The 16,012-nt window shown below is 43.9% G+C and overlaps 1 protein-coding gene across 1 annotated transcript; it reads left to right on the top strand.

The window, feature by feature from the left end:
* Positions 1-2,628: 2,628 nt before the first annotated feature.
* LOC130839114 (C-X-C motif chemokine 17-like) lies at positions 2,629-14,094 on the top strand. Its single transcript, XM_057712982.1, has 4 exons — positions 2,629-2,908; positions 9,361-9,441; positions 10,087-10,188; positions 13,564-14,094. The coding sequence occupies exons 1-4, from the start codon at positions 2,833-2,835 to the stop codon at positions 13,659-13,661; spliced, it is 357 nt and encodes a 118-aa protein (XP_057568965.1). The 5' UTR covers positions 2,629-2,832; the 3' UTR covers positions 13,662-14,094.
* Positions 14,095-16,012: the final 1,918 nt, after the last annotated feature.

Here is a 16,012-nt window from a genome sequence, read left to right as displayed (position 1 = left end):
GTTGTAGTTGCGTGAGAAACAATTTGATACAAGTAAACACAGGCTTTAGGGCCCATCTTCTCAACCCCCTGTGAAGATCATCCACTTTGCGTTTTCCGGGCTCTCGTTTTCCTCATTTCAAGCTCAAAATGAAAAAGAAAGAGAATGCAAGTGTCCTGGATTTTTACAGTCCAGGTTCAACCAGACACTTCCCTCTGGATAATCCAAGATGTTGGTGGGCTCCCACTTCATTCTGACGTCTTCTCTCTCCTAATAGAGCTCCCTACGTTGGCACAGGCAGCAGCCAGGCAGCTGCACACTAACAGACACTCCAGCAAGTCAGGAAACGAGTTTTTCTTCCCTGGCTTTGAGGCTAACTGACTGTGATCCTGAACAAATCACATAACTTCCCTGAGCTTTCGTTTCTGCTTCCATGAAACAGTTGGACTAACTCTCCATGGGTCTACCTGTGCAGTGAGAGCTCCTCAGAGACAGCATCACACCTTCTTCTCAGGAGTCACTACTGGGCGTACATTAGGGACTCAAATGCTCACTGAATGTATGTATGGATAAATGACTCTTCTTAGAGCAACAAGAAGCATGGCAGATACAATCAACAAGCATTTTTGAATGTCTACTGAGCACACTGTAGAGTGGGGAAACCAAATAACAGTGGGAGAATGGTTGTTTCTCCCACTTTCCCCTTACCTCCTTCCTGGAGGGGGACCTTTGTAAGTCACAAAGACTGTGTTGACACAACTAATGATTTCAAGATGAGCTCTAACTAGTTGTCAGTATTAACAAGAAAAGAGTCTCTCTTGGGGGTGTTCTATATCAATGGACCTGAGGGACCCAAAGCTCCCTACCATGGAAAACAGGACCCGACACCCCATTCCAAGTCCATAGACAGGAAAACCAGATGCAGTGAACTGACAGGGAGCCAGGCCTGAGGAGACCAGAGGGGTAAACAGACTGAGGGGACCTAGAGGAAGGTGTGAGGAGGAGCTCCCTGATCCCGCAGCAGCCTTGGGGTGGACGGGTAGATGAATCCAGGGGAAAGTAAAACACCCCCTCAGGCTCCACCTGTGTGCATGATCTTCTATCAGAAATGCTTTTCTGGTAATGGACTGCATTATCACATGCTTTCTAACATAGCAGGCCTACTAAAAAGGTTACAAAAATATCGTTCAATTCAACAAACATTTAGAGAGTACCCACAAGGTGCTAGACCCTACCTAAGCTCAGGCACATAAAAATGAACAATTAACAGGCCCCATCTCAAAAAACCCCACCCAATCAGCTCCATACTCCTTCTCGGCCCTGCCCTCCTCTCTGCCCTCCACCAACACAAATCCTACCCCACCCTCCAGACCCAGCCCAAGTTCCACTGAACCCAGAGTCCCTCCTCACAGTCCACAGTGAACTGCTGCCACTTCTGAACCTAGGTTGCACTATAGCTCTAGGTTTTATGAAGTGTGTATCATCTCCCTGGCTACACTTCAGCTGCCTGAGGACAGAGACCACCGTTAGAGTTTTCCAGGGAGCAGTTACATGGGTGGTTTATATCAGACCAAGCTCAGACTCAACCTTCAACTCGAGGAGAGTCTCTACTGCCTAGCACAGTGCCTGCCGCCTGCAGATGCTTTATAAGCTCTGTAGTAGCAAAGTCTGCAATCAACTCTCCAACATGTCCATAGGCAGAAATAATTTGAAGTTGATAAGAATGAGCAAACAAAAACCATGCCCAGCCTCTTCCCTCCCTTGGCTGCAACAAAATCACACCACCTTTACTCACTCCTGCCTGGAGGAGCCTGGGAGGACTTCCTTGTTAACCTTCCCCTCAGCCCCACAAATATCACCCAGCACTCAAGGCCACCTCTCCTCTGTCTTTTGAGCCCATTTCCTGAAGTCTCTGGAATGAGTCACACTCAGTAAGTGCTGATGTTCTGTACCCTTGATGTTGGCTCCAAGTAGTATCACTTCCTTCTTTTGCTTTGGGCTGTTTCCAAACAAGGTCTGAAACAAGAGCCCCAGCAGCAAAGGCAAACACCTTCCCCACTCTGGCTCCTGTTTCTCAAAACCTCTTGGACCTGAAGCCTTGAGGGTCTTCCACCAACAGTTCCCTCTCCTTGAGGCAGGAGCCACGAGGCCACAGCCACCTGCCTGACCAACAACAAGGAGGCCTGCTTTGACCCAGTGCTCCAGGGCAGGTTCGAGGCAAGAGAGAAGAGCCTCTCCTCCTTGATCCTCTCTGCTTCCCTCCTTATGTGGCCACAGAATTGGAGGAAACTGTAAACAGTGGGGACACGGCAACTTTCCAAACAACAACACTGCTATTGCTAATACTGTGCCAAGGATGGGAGTGGGGAGGACAGAGGGGAGACAGCCCGTGCCATCCTCTCCTTGCAAACCCTTAGCACTCACTTTCCTGCCAGATACTGAGCTAGAAAATGTCACTCAAATGTATAAGGAAATTCAAACAAGCAAAAAGACTTGGGGGAGAAATCATAGCCCATTGAGGGGTAGGGAGGTGGGAGGGAGGAGGGGAGGGGCCGAGGACTGCTGCCAAGTTATCAGTCAGCCTCTCATGTTGCTAAGAATGCTTCACTCCTTCTGTTTGGCCAGTTTTATCTCCCAGATTCTCATAAAGCACATGGTCCAACCTGTTACCTAATGAGACCAGCGCCACTTAGCCATTCGCGCCCTCTAATGAGAACACTGGCCTAGGAGGAAAGGGCAGACCCCCAAGCCACGTACCACACACGGCCTGAGCCACCCCAAGAAGTCGGGACCCTCTCACGGCGAACCCTCCACACACTCTTCAAGCGACGCACAGCAGCACCAACAGTTGAAATGAAAGTTCTAATCTCTCCCCTCCTGTTGCTGCCACTGATGCTGACGTCCGCGGTCCACAGCAGCTCAAATACAGGTAAAAAATTCATTTTCTATGAAAGATAGAAAGGGGGGAGAAACGTGGCAAAACAGAAAAGAGCATGACCACACATGCAGTAAAATGTCTCCCCTTTAGGCTACAGGGATTAGGGGCAAGTTAGCCTGTCTCAGTGCCCGTCTCTTCATTGATAAAAAGGAAAGAACTGTACATAAATCCAAAGAGTGTTGTGAAAGGTAAAGGAGCCCGTGTGTATGGAAGTGTCTGCAATTGTAGCTGGCGGGGGAGGGGAAAATAATGGCCCAAGAAAGATTTGCTGACTTACCTCTCCCCCAATCCCTGTTCCAGAGAGTAATAAATGTCCCCAGGGCCAGCCTTGGAGGCAGTGGTGGGAGGGTGTTGAAGGCAATTGTACATCCACAGATGATAAATCATCCTCAATTAGATTCTTTCTAGTGCACCAGATGCGCCCCAACAATTTTTAATGCTATTTCATGGTAAGGTGATAAACTAGAAAAATCACACCACCAGGCAGTACCCATGTTTGAAGCTGTAGCCACACCAAGTCCTGTATGAACAGCTCACCTTTGGGAAGCACAACTTGGGTTAGGGGTCCTGAATCGGCTCCACTTTTCACTACAGCTGAAGTGGCCTAGCCCTTCACAGAACAACTGTGCAGAAGAGACCCCATCCCCACCTACGTTCCCACTCAAGGGGAACATCCCCCCAAGGGCTACTTTGAGGTGAAATAGCTTTGTTACATACTCAGCACCGACTCGGTCCTAAAATCAGGAGTTCACCCTACTCCACCCCAATTTCCAACCTTCCCTCCCTTATTGAGAGAGCTCTCTGGAAGCTGCTGGGCCCCTCAGCCCTGGGGCCTGGACCACCATTCTGGAAGCGAAGGCTTTTCCACCATTATGACAGACACCAAGGCTAGAGTTCTCAGCCTGGATTGCAAGCTCCAGTCACAGCTGCCTTTCCAGTCCACTCCTCGCACTAACAAGCGCTCTGCGCTCCACTCAACTAGACCTCGGGCTGCTCCCGAGCTGGTCTTGTGCTTTCCCACCAGCTCAACTTTGCTCACACAACCTGCCCAAAACCACCTCCTCCCACAGCCTCCCTTGATGCGTCCCAGGACAAGATGTGAGCCCTCCCTCCTGGGAACATGCTTAGCCCTAACTGGACTCTCTTTCTGAACTTTTCATGATCTGCCTTGAGGTGTTGGTGTGCCTCTCCCCTCCCCCAGCCCTGCCCTTCTACACTGTACCCTCCCCACTGGCACAATGTGGTGTATTGTTTCCACATCCCTCACACTATCCCACACGGTGCTCAGTAAATATTTGCTAAGTGAAAGAATAAATCCTCAGGTTTCTAAGCTCAAAATGTTGCCCTTAGGTGACTCGACACCCGAGTTTCATAACAGCTCTATTGACATTAGTGCTGGATAATTCCTTGTTGGGGGGTGGGGTGGGGATTCTGTGCTTTGTAATCTGTTTAGCAACAGATTACAGATTCTGTGTGGCCTCTACCTGCTAGAAGCCAATAGCAACCTCTCCCCACCCCCCACTTCCAGTTAATATAGCCCAAAATATCTCCAGACATTGCCAAATGTCCCCTGGAGGGGGAACCACTCCCCAGTGGAGCCACTGCTCTCTACCAACAATTCTCAAACATGGCGACATGTTTAGACTCTCCTGGACCTTCAGACTCAGACTTGAATTCAGGGAAACTGTAATCCAAATCCTGGTTCTGCCACTTACTTTGTAACCCTGGACATGCTGAACATTTTTAAGCCTCAGTTTTATCATCTTAAAAGTGAATAAAATACCACTGAGCAAGTACAACTGTTGTGAAGAGTAAACAATGGATAATGTGAAACTAGTAAGGGTTCAGTAAATGGACTGAATAAAATTTCTGAAGTAACTACTAAGGCACAAGGGCAGCAAGCTGGGAAAAGCTCGCTGAGCCGCCAGGCGGCACATTACAAACCAGAGGGGACCGGTGGTGGCCAGTTTTAATTCTTGTTTCCCAGGCAAGGGTAGTTTGCAATGTTGGACCAAGTCTGGAGAGAAGAAATAACATTACGCAATCCTCCTGCCCAAAAATTCTCCAAATAAAAACTGATCTTGCTTTCTCTCTTCAAATAACCACATACATGATTAATATGCTTTTCATAAGGAAAAGGAACAAAAAGAGAAATAGCTGAGAACCAATGACAATGTTAGGAAATAAATTACTTACAATAATAGAATACCCATTCCATATAAGATTACTTATTAATTATAAAATTACTTGTAATAAATAGCTCCCGTGTGTTAAACAATCCTATGTGGCAGGCTTCTCCTAAGCACTTTATACATACTACTTCATCGTGTCCTCACAGAAATCTAGTGTACTTTTTTATTTTTAACTTTACACTTTTCAGACTAAAAAATGTTGTAAAAAGAATCAGAGTTCCAGTAGATCCAAAAACTCCACCCAGTTTTTTTCAAATAACACCATACGTAACTGTAATATGATTACCAAAACCAGAAAATTAGCAATGATACCATCCTATTAACTAATGTACAAATTTTCAGAATTTGCTAATCATCCATTGATGTCCTTTTCCTGGTTGGAATCCAATCCAGGATCCTACACTGAAGAAAGTTATCATCTCTCTTGGTCTCCTCCAGTCTAGGACACTTTCTCAGCCTTCCTTGTCTTTCAAGACCTTGACATTTTTAAAGAGTACTGTCAGTTATTTTGGAGGATGTGCCTCAGTTTGGGCTTATCTGATGTTTCCTCATGACTGAATTCAGGTTATGTATTTTTGGTGCTAATACCACAGAAGTGATGTTTGCCTTATGAGTGCAGCACATCAGAGGGCCCACGGTAACAATCTCTCTCATGATGGGTGATGTGAAGTTTGAATGCTAGTTAAGGTAGTGTCCATAAAGGCACTATATGCTCATTGTAGTTAATAAGTATCTCCTGGAGAGATACTCTGAGACTACGCAAATAGCCTATTTCTTCTCGTTATAATTTTGCCCATTAATTTTTAAATCCATTGATGATTTTTGCCTACAACAGGTATCACTATGGTTGTAGCAAAACAGTGATTTTCTGTTTCCATCATTCCTTCTACATTTATTAAAAATTCTACTATATGAAAGAGCTGCTCCTTCTCTCCCATTCATTTAGGTATTCAATTATGTATTTACATAAGTGAAGACTCAGGGATATTTGTGGATTATAATCCATTACTATCCTTATTTACAGCGTTGCTCATGTTGTCCCAAAGCTGGCCACTGAGCTCCAGGTGACTTTGGTATCTTTTTGACACGTCATTTCCTTAGCAGTTCCTGACTTTCTCACACCACAAGATGTTGCAGGCTCATCTTGTACTTCCTTTCCACAGCCCTGGAGTCAGCCAATCCATGGTTCCTTTCATGGGAGAAGGATATTCACAAACCTTGGGCACTAGGTATTGTCCATGGCTACTAGGGCTATTGTGTCTAGGCCCACTGGTGGACAGATGTGTGTATGCATACACACCAATGTACTTTTTAAGCCTCATTTTACAAATTATGCAAACGAGTCACAGAAAAATTAAGCAACTTCTCCAAAATCACAATGCTAATATGTAGTGGAACAGAGAAGTCAAATAATAATAGAATCTACCGCAAAACCTAACAAGTGGAAACAACTTCTTTACACATACAAGTTAGCAAAAAGCTATAAGCCTAACATCCAGCATAGACACTTTCTCTGGGAAATAACTAAAAGTCTGCAATAATACCCACAATGGTAACACATCGTGTACTGAACACCTACTTGGGCCCCAGGCCCACAGTAGCTCCTTTATTCCTAACAACACTGCAAGGTGGATACTAATATTCACTCTTTACAAACCAGAGAATCAAAGATCATAGAAGCTAAGTGAGTTCTCCCAGACTACATAGTTAACTGACAGAGCAAGCAGCTGACCCCCAGTCCGTCAGGAGATAAAGCTATTGCACTGTATCAATATTATCCAAAGCTGATTTTACGTAGAACAAAAAGAAGCTTTTACTTTAATAGTTATACATTTATTTTAATGCATGTTAGAAGAATCTAAGCATGTGTCAAACCCATAATCTCAGAGATAACACTGCATAGGATGAAGCTCTTAGGTAAATTAAATTTATTTAGAAAAATGTATGAAGTAAGTAGTCAAAGAGGTGATATAAGTTATAACAAAAATCATTAAGGTTGTCTAAAAATGTCTGATATTTGGAGAACATAATTCTATAGTAACGGTTTTGTTTTAATGTACATCATGAAATTAGGGTCATGGAGGGCTGCAGAAAGAGCAACAGAGACTTGGACCAAGGTTTTAGCTCCAGATGTGTCACCATTACCTTTGTGAACTTGGGCATTTCATTTGCTCTCTCTAGGCCTCAGTTTTCTCACCTGAAAATAAAGGAGGTGTTGACCTAGTTAATTAGTACAATGCTTTAAAAATAACTTGGTAGTGATACCAAGAAACATAAAATTTTTTGTGACTTCTGACCCATTAATTCCATTTTGGGAAATCTTGCCCAAGGCAACAATCTAACATTTGGAAAACAGTTACAAGCACAAAGAAATTTATCAATAGCCAAAAAATAAAACAGTCTAAATATTCAGCAATGAGAGAACAGTTAAATAATCTGGAGCACATATACTTGAGAGTGTTATGTAGTCATTCAAAATGTTATTATAATATTTTGTTATAAATATTATAAGAAAACACAGGAACAAGCTTATAAAGTGAACAAAAAGAAATTGGCTCACATGCTATGGTTATCACTTCATTAAAAAATGATATGCAGGAAACACACCAAAATTCCAACAGCTGATAAGGGTAAAGATTTCTTCATCTGTACTTTACAAATTTTCCGTAATATAGTTATGTTGCATTAGATGAAAAAGGAAAACTTCTCAGTGAAGGGGATCCACTAATAATCTCCAAGTTTCCTTCTGGCTCTAACATTCTGTGGCTTTTCTCCGGAACCAGAAGTAGAGGTCAGGTGACAGTGATATAGTAGAAAAGTTTAGACGGAAGGGGCTATGCCTGTTGAAATTACTTTACTACCACTCAAAACAGCCCATAAAAACACTTGGAAACCAGCACTTGGAGAAATGATGCAACACCATCCATCTGCGTGGCAGAAAGGGCACGAGTCTGGGAAACAGGGGAGCTGGATTGAACCAGATGCTGCTTGAAGGGCCCTCTCTGGACAATCTGTCCGTCTGCTTATCAAACAAACATTTACCACATACCTACCATGTGTCAGGAGCCATGTAGCTGAATGACTACTAAGCCATTAGTTCAGAGTCTAGTGAGGGAGAAAGATTTTTAGTTTGCTAGGACCACCATAACAAAATACCACAGACTGGGTGGTTTACACAACAGCAACTTATTTTCTCACAATTCAGGAGCCTGGAAGTCCAAGATCAATGTGTCAGCAACTTTGGTTTCTTCTGAGGCCTCTCTCCTTGGCTTACAGATGGCCATCTCCTTGCTATTTCCTCACCTGGTCATTCCTCCATGCACGTACATGCCTGGTGTCCCTTTTGTGTGCCCAAATCTCCTCTTCTTATATATATAACTTATAAGGACTCCAGTCAGATTGGATTAGAGGCCACCATAAGGGCCTCATTTTAACTTAATCATCTCTATAAAGGCCCTAGCCTCAAATACAGTCATTCTGAGTTATTAGGGGTTATGGCGTTAATGAATTTTAGGGGGACACAATTCAGTCCACAACACATTTCAAACAACAAACTATAACTGTGCATGGATAGAACTGCATTCAAATACAATGGGGAACCATGTGAAGGTATAATTAATTTTGGCAGGAAATGTGGACAACTCCTGTACAGAGGAAGCATCATCTGAACCCAGTTCCAGCTCCAGAATCTCTATAAAACATCACACTTGATTGTCATAACAATATTTTAAGTATCACAAAATGGGAACAAGAGAGCATCAGGTGATAAGACAGACTTGAATACAGGCCAAAAGAGGAATGGATTGTCCCAGAGGAACAAAGGTAAATGCCATCCTCTTAGAGTTGAACTAGGATTATGGATTCAAATACCACCAAACATGGAGGTCAGGTGAAGTTCCGGACTGGTTTATGGAATAATCTGCTCCTTGCTCTCATTCCTTAAGTCATGAGGATTTTAATGTGTGTAGGGAAGGATCTTAATGGGGGGAGGTTCTAAGGTCTTGATTGCTCTCCCTTCTACCCAGAAGTCATTCTTTCTCCACCTACTTCCAGCTAAGCTTTTCTCTAGGACAGATTTTAAACCCCAATTCTGTATCCATTTAAAATACTCCTCTCTTGAAGTACCCTAGATCCTTGAGTAAAAAGGAAGAGCAATGGAGCTGCACTGACCTAGGTAGTACAGTGATGGGGACCAATTCTCTTGGCCCCTTCCCTTTCCAGTGCCTGGAAGTGACCAGTTTCCTCCTACAGGGATCGCCAGAGGCCACAGGGACCAACACCAGGCTTCGGGGACGTGGCTCCAGGAAGGAGGCCAAGAATGTGAGTGCAAAGGTCAGTAATCCAATATTAACAAGCCGGATGCACCATCAAGATCCCAACTTCCTCTCTTGAGTCCCTCTGAGACTAGTGTAGATGTCCTTTGAACTGACCTCACCCTCTCCCCTCTCCACAAGCCCCCACATGCAGCACTACCACTAATCTTTCTTCCTGAGTTTCATGTAAGAGCCAGACTCCTCCAAGGTCCAGGGGAGAGCTGCCTGAATCTCTGGCTGTCCCCTCTTCCTTACCCTTTTCCCCAACAACCCAGGGCTGCCTTCTAAGACCTTCCTGGACCTCATTCTCAACCTTATTTTACTCAAAGGTAAGACTGAAATCAGAGAAGCAAAATGGCTTCCTTGAGGTAAAGCAGCCACTAAAAAGCAGACACCTAGGTCTTATTCCTCATTTTTCGGTCTCCCTAATGATACCCTGATGCCTGCTCCAAACCTGCCACTAAATTCTTGCCCATACAGGTCAGGCAGAACAACTTAGAGACCATGGTGCTCATATAACTGGATACCTCCACTGTTCTTGGTTGACACTTTCCCACACCCACTGCAGTAAGAAAAAGAACTGGGAGGCAAGGAAGATGGCAGGTAAAGCCCTGCCCTGCCTCAAACACATTAACCCTCCTAAACAGCAACTCCCTTATTTCAGATTGGTTCCTGAGAGCCCCTAAAAGAAAACTCATGACAGTGCCCAGGCTGCCAAAGAAGCCATGTCCCTGTGATCACTTCAAGGGCAGAGTGAAGAAAACCAGTAAGTTGCAAAAGAATGACCTTCCCTAAACCAGAGTCACTCTGTGGAATCAACTAGGGATGAAAAACAAAACAAAACAAAACTAGGGATGAAGCAGGGGTTTAGAAGAGACAAGAGGAATGATAGGAAGACCCGGGATAAGCACACTTCTCAGCCCTTTCTACGCAAGGTCAACTTGTGGGGAAACAAGAAGAGCAAGAAAAGCAAAACAGAATTCTCTTCTGAATAGAGAGGCTTAACCAAATTCTTTAATGATAGACGGTCATTGCTTATCAAAGTGCAGGCAAATGGGGCTGCTGGGGACCTGGCCATTGATCTCTGACAGTGACACCATTGTCTATGTCAAACAAAATGTGATTCTTCCCTAGTCTAGGTATAATTAGATATCATATAAAAAATATATTCGCGGGACTTCCCTGGTGATCCAGTGGATAAGACTCCCAATGCAGGGGGCCCAGGTTCAATCCCTTGTCGGGGCACTAGATCCCACATATATGCTACAACTACGAAGCCCGTATGCCACAACTAAAAGATCCTGCATGCCGCAACTAAGACCCAGCACAGCCAAAATAAATAAATAAAAATTGTTTTTAAAAGTATATTGGTGCAGTGGTTAAGAATCTGCCTGCCAATGCAGGGGACACGGGTTCGATCCCTGCTCCAGGAAGATCCCACATGCCACAGAGCACCTAAGCCTGTGCGCCACAACTATTGAGCCTGCACTTTAGAGCTCGTGAGCCACAACTATTGAGCCCATGTGCCGCAACTATTGAAGCCCACACACCTAGAGCCGGTGCTCCCCAGCAAGAGAGGCCACGGCAATGAGGAGCCCACTCACCACAACGAAGAGTAGCCCCCACTGGCCGCAACTAGACAAAGCCCGTATGCAGCAATGAAGACCCAACAAAGAAATTAATTAATTAATTAATTAAATTTATATAAAAAAGTATATTGGCAAATGTTAAACTGATTGATATTTTGATATTATACTATCAAAAATGGGATAAACCTAGATCCTTATCACTGATGATGGAAGTAGAATATAATTTGGTAATACCTATGAAAAACTTAAAAGTGTGTACCTTTTAACCAGTAATCTCACTTCAAGAAATCTCTAGTATAGAATACTAGCATGGATATTCAAAGACATATGTTCAAGAATATTAATTATAGCAGTATTTGTATTGATAAATTAATGAACATATTAAATGTTCATCATTAACAGACATTGTGTGATCATTTCACAACATACACAAATATCAAATCATTATTTGTACACCTGAAACTAATACTGTATAATGTTATACATCAATTATACCTCAATTTAAAAAAATTCATCCAGAATAAATTGGGCAATTCTGCAGTTGTCAAAAATAATTAGGTAGATCATTATATGATTTTGTGGGGTTTTGTTTTGTTTTTGTTTTTTTGGCCACGCCACATGGTATACAGGATCTTAGTTCCTGGACCGAGGATCAACCTGTGCCGCCTGTAGTGGAAGTGCAGAAGCTTAACCACTGGACCACCAAGGAAGTCCCAATCATTAAATGTTTATTGGAAAAATAACCACAATACATAAAGTGAAAGAAAAGATGCAGAGACACCCTATTTCAAACCTATCACAAAGGACTTCCCTGGTGACACAGTGGTTAAGAATCCGCCTGCCAATGCAGGGGACACAGTTTCAATCCCTGGTCCAGGAAGATCCTACATGCCACAGAGCAAGTAAGCCCGTGCACCACAGCTACTGAGCCCATGTGCCACAATTACTGAAGCCCACGTGCCTAGCAACCGTGCTCTGCAACTAGAGAAGCCACCGGAATGAGGAGCCCACGCACTGCATCAAAGAGCAGCCTCCACTCTCTGCAACTAGAGAAAGCACAAGTGCAGCAATGAAGACCCAACACAGCCAATAAATAAATAAATTTATATTTTAAAAAACCCATCACAAAAATAAATTTCAATGAATTAATGATCTAAATTTGAAAGACAAACTTATAAGGGAATATAGAAGAATATATTCATGACCTTGAGGTAGGAAAGGATTCTTAAACAAGGTACAAAAGGTATGTCATAAAGGAAAAGATTAATAAATTTGACTTCATTGAAATTAAGAAATTTTGGTCATCAAAAGAAGAAAATGACAATCTACAGAATAGGGGTATGTCTGCAATTTTTAATATTGACAAAGGATTAAATTAGAATATATAAGGAATTTCTAGTAGATCAATGAAAGGGAGGCAGGTAACAAAACAAATAGGACAAGACTTGAATAGGCACTTCAGAGAGAAGAAATACAAATAGCTAATGAACATGGGAAATGGCTGAGAAAAGATGAATTAAACCCACACAGAGATCACTCCACATCATCAGACTGGCAACAATTTTCATGTCTGACAATACCACATATTGGCAGAGAGTAGAACAGCGAAACTACTGCTAATGGGAGTGTAAATTGATAAATCGCTTTGAGAAAGTGCTGGTAGTTATCTACTAAAGTTTAAGCTCTGTGACCAAGCAATTCCACTCCTAAATGTATTCTCAAAAGGAATGCTTGCTGATGTACAATGGGGAGACATGAACAAGGATTTCATAGCAGCATTATTCATATGTACCCTAAAATGAAAATTGGCCAATGAATAAATAAATAGTAGTGTGTTTAAATATTATATATCCATGCGAATGAACAATAATAAAACAACACAAATGAATCTAACAAACATAACGTTGAATAAAAGAAGAAAAAAACAAGAGGAAATACTTATAGCATGATTTCATATACATAAAGTTCAAAAAAAGGCAAAATTAAACTAAATTATTTAGTAATGCATAGGTAGGTGGTAAAACTATAAAGAAAAAAATGCTTACTGCAAAAGTCAGATTACACTGTGAGGAGGAGAGAGGGGATAGTGATCAGAAAAGGAGGAGGGTTGCTGGCAGTATTCTATTAATATTTCCAGGCCTTGGTAGTAGTTTCATGAATTTTCTTTGTACTCATTTACTGAACTGGACATTTAAGTCTTATGGACTTCTGTAGATGTACAATATTGTACAATAATAAAAGATCTGTTAAAGGAACACAGCAAAACAATATGTATAGTATATGCTCATTTTTGTTCTTCAAAGTGAACTATTATGTTTACATACAAAAATGTATGGAGAACTGTGTAGCAAACTAGTAACAACAGTTAGCTCTGTGAAATGGAGAGTGGAGGCTGGGGTTGTGGCATCCTTTAACTTTTTACTGGATGTACTTTTTCATTTTAATTTTTTTCTGCTGGACAAGACTTACTTTTAACATTTTTAAAGCCCTCATAAAAATTAAATTTTAAAAATGTTTTTAACATTAGTCTCTCCCTCTTCTTTTCACCTTAGGACACCAAAGACACCACAAGAAGTCAACCAAGCCCTCCAGAACCTGCCAGCAATTTCTCAGACGATGTCAGCTGGCAAGCTTTGCTCTGCCCTTTTAGGAGCTCTGAGAGCCCACCCTCCCAATGAAACATTCCCAGTCAACAAGACAGTGAGCGCACCTTAAAATGCTCTTCTCCCACCTCAAGCTCCCCATCCCGCTCCCCACTCCCTAAATCATTCCAGTGTTCTCAAAAGGCATGTCCCCCAAGATTATTGCCCCCTCTAGTGCCTTCCTCTCTTATCAGTCTTTTCCTGGGGCCTCCCCTTACCCAGGCTTAAACTTACTTACCTGAAAGAAATCAGGAATCTCTGGTTGCCTAGCTGGTCCCACCTGATCTTAAATACACCCAAGCAAGTAGAAAACAAAAGTCAATAAATATAGTTAAATGTAATAAGTCAAAATCACTTTTAAATGGGGTCTAGAAACACATTTGATCCAGACAGCCCACTTTACCTTGTTCATTCCAAACTCAATCCAGATTATACACACACTTCTATCCAATAGCATCTTCAATCTCTCTCCAGTTTCCAACTTCTTATTCTTTTACTCATTCAGCAAACCTCTCTGAGGTAAGAGCTAGGTAGGGCAAAGAAAGAAGTTAAAGCAATGAATCAGACACTGTCTTACTAAAGATAATATAGGTTTAAAAAAGCCTGGTGCCATTTCCGGGCACATAAAATGCCTCCAGTATTTACGATCACCATCATCCCCATCGTGAACGGTCATCTGACTCTGTAGGTTTCAATCTAGTATGAGAGGCATATGTGCAGAGGCATAGAACAAGGCTAGAGAGCTGGTGTGGACGGTCTCAAATGCCACTGAAAAGGGTTTCAAGCTGTAACAATGGGAGGATGTCTCTCTTTTTTTTAACATGGGAGTAAAATGATCAGAATGATAATATAAGGAAATTAAAGTGGAAACCATTTGAAAGAATGAATAAAGAGGGAAAAATGACAACAGGGTAGATCCTGCTCACCTCTCTGACCCTTTCCTCAAACATCAGAAGTGGAGAAAAGGAACGCCCATCCAGAATCTGGCTTCTGTCATCCAGATGAAACAGAGGATGAAATTGGAATGCTGGCCTATTAGAAGAAATATTTTAACGGAGTGGTGAGTGGGATGGGGCTGATTTAAGACATAACCATTCTGGTAGGAGAGTGCTGGCCACTCAGCTTCCATCTGTTCCCAATCCCTCTTCCCACAGCAGGAGGCACACAAGTGCTTCACTTGGCACAAGAGTTAGGGGGCCAGCAGTGGTCAGCCCACTGGCCAACTGCCTTCAAAAAGAAGACCAGGGATGCCAGGATGAAGGAGTGGAATCCAAAGGGAGCTGCCATCATAAGTAACCAATGAGGGAATCTGTGACAAAGGAGGTCTGAGGGGGCCCAGAGGGATGAAGCCAGGGAGATCAACATCTCCCTTGAGGAAAAATAAAAAAAACAGTGGAGACAGGTTCTAAGTCAATATTTAGGCCTGTCTGAGAATCGACGCCACACCAAACACCTATCACCCAGTCAGAGCGTGACCCAGAAAAACACCCACAGCTCAGCCAGCATCTAAAGATCAGCAGGAACCAAATACCCAACTGGAAAGACCCTCACTCAGCAGGAGCTCCCTGCCCAGCACGAAGATAAATCCCAGCAGAAACCTCAAGCCGAACAAATATCTGCTTTGCAGCAGGAAGTTCTTGCCCCACAGGAGCCTGCACCACAGCAGTCACCTCCCATCCAAAGGGTACAGATTCAGATCTGGGACCATCCTGCCAACCAAGAGAGGTGGAACAGTGATCCCTGGAATGAAGCTGGCCTTCATGGGGAAACCTGGTTATGAAGTGATGTCAGGGTTTGGTGGGACCTCAGCACCAGGAAGAGAACCAGCAGCCAGAATCCCAGACACGCCCGGAACACAGGGAGGTGAGCTTGGAGAAGGGGGGCCTCCCAGGGATGGTCATTCATTTGGTCAAGAAGAACTAAGACCTGCCAGAATGTCAGGTGAGCTCAGGTGATCCCTCAACAGTCCTGCCAGACACAGATCAGCAGCCCCACTGGCTGCCTCCCCGCGGGGACCCGGGGGAAGTCAAACAGAAACTGAAAAAGGCTCTGGGCGAGGGCCCCCAACTCTCAGCACGGCTCTGGGGCGGGCTCCGTGCCGACCGCGGACCCTTACCCTCGGCGGGTGTCCGCGCGGGCCGGGCCGGACACCGGGCAGGAGCGACCCCTGCGCTCTCGGGCTTGTCCGGGGGCAGGAAGGCACTCGTCCCCAGGGAGCCCCCGTCCCGCCAGGGCCCTGGCCGCGCGCGTGGGGATGGCAGGAAGGGGGGGCCCGCGAGAGGCGCCGGGGCCCCGCCGAGGCCCCAGGCAAGGTGGGGAGCGGCCGGGCGGGCCGCGGGCACCAGCCTCCGCGGGCGGC

Source organism: Hippopotamus amphibius, chromosome 16 (genome assembly GCF_030028045.1).
Source record: "Hippopotamus amphibius kiboko isolate mHipAmp2 chromosome 16, mHipAmp2.hap2, whole genome shotgun sequence".
In the NCBI taxonomy this organism is placed as follows: Eukaryota; Metazoa; Chordata; class Mammalia; order Artiodactyla; family Hippopotamidae; genus Hippopotamus; species Hippopotamus amphibius.
This window is presented reverse-complemented; position numbering and strand designations above follow the sequence as displayed.

Coding starts and splice junctions, on each gene's coding strand:
- LOC130839114 (XM_057712982.1), top strand. CDS start 2,833: ATGAAAGTTCTAATCTCTCCCCTCCTGTTGCTGCCACTGATGCTGACG. Junction 9,442..10,086: donor CCAAGAATGTGAGTGCAAAG/GTCAGTAATCCA, acceptor CCCTTATTTCAG/ATTGGTTCCTGAGAGCCCCT. Junction 10,189..13,563: donor GGGCAGAGTGAAGAAAACCA/GTAAGTTGCAAA, acceptor TTTTCACCTTAG/GACACCAAAGACACCACAAG.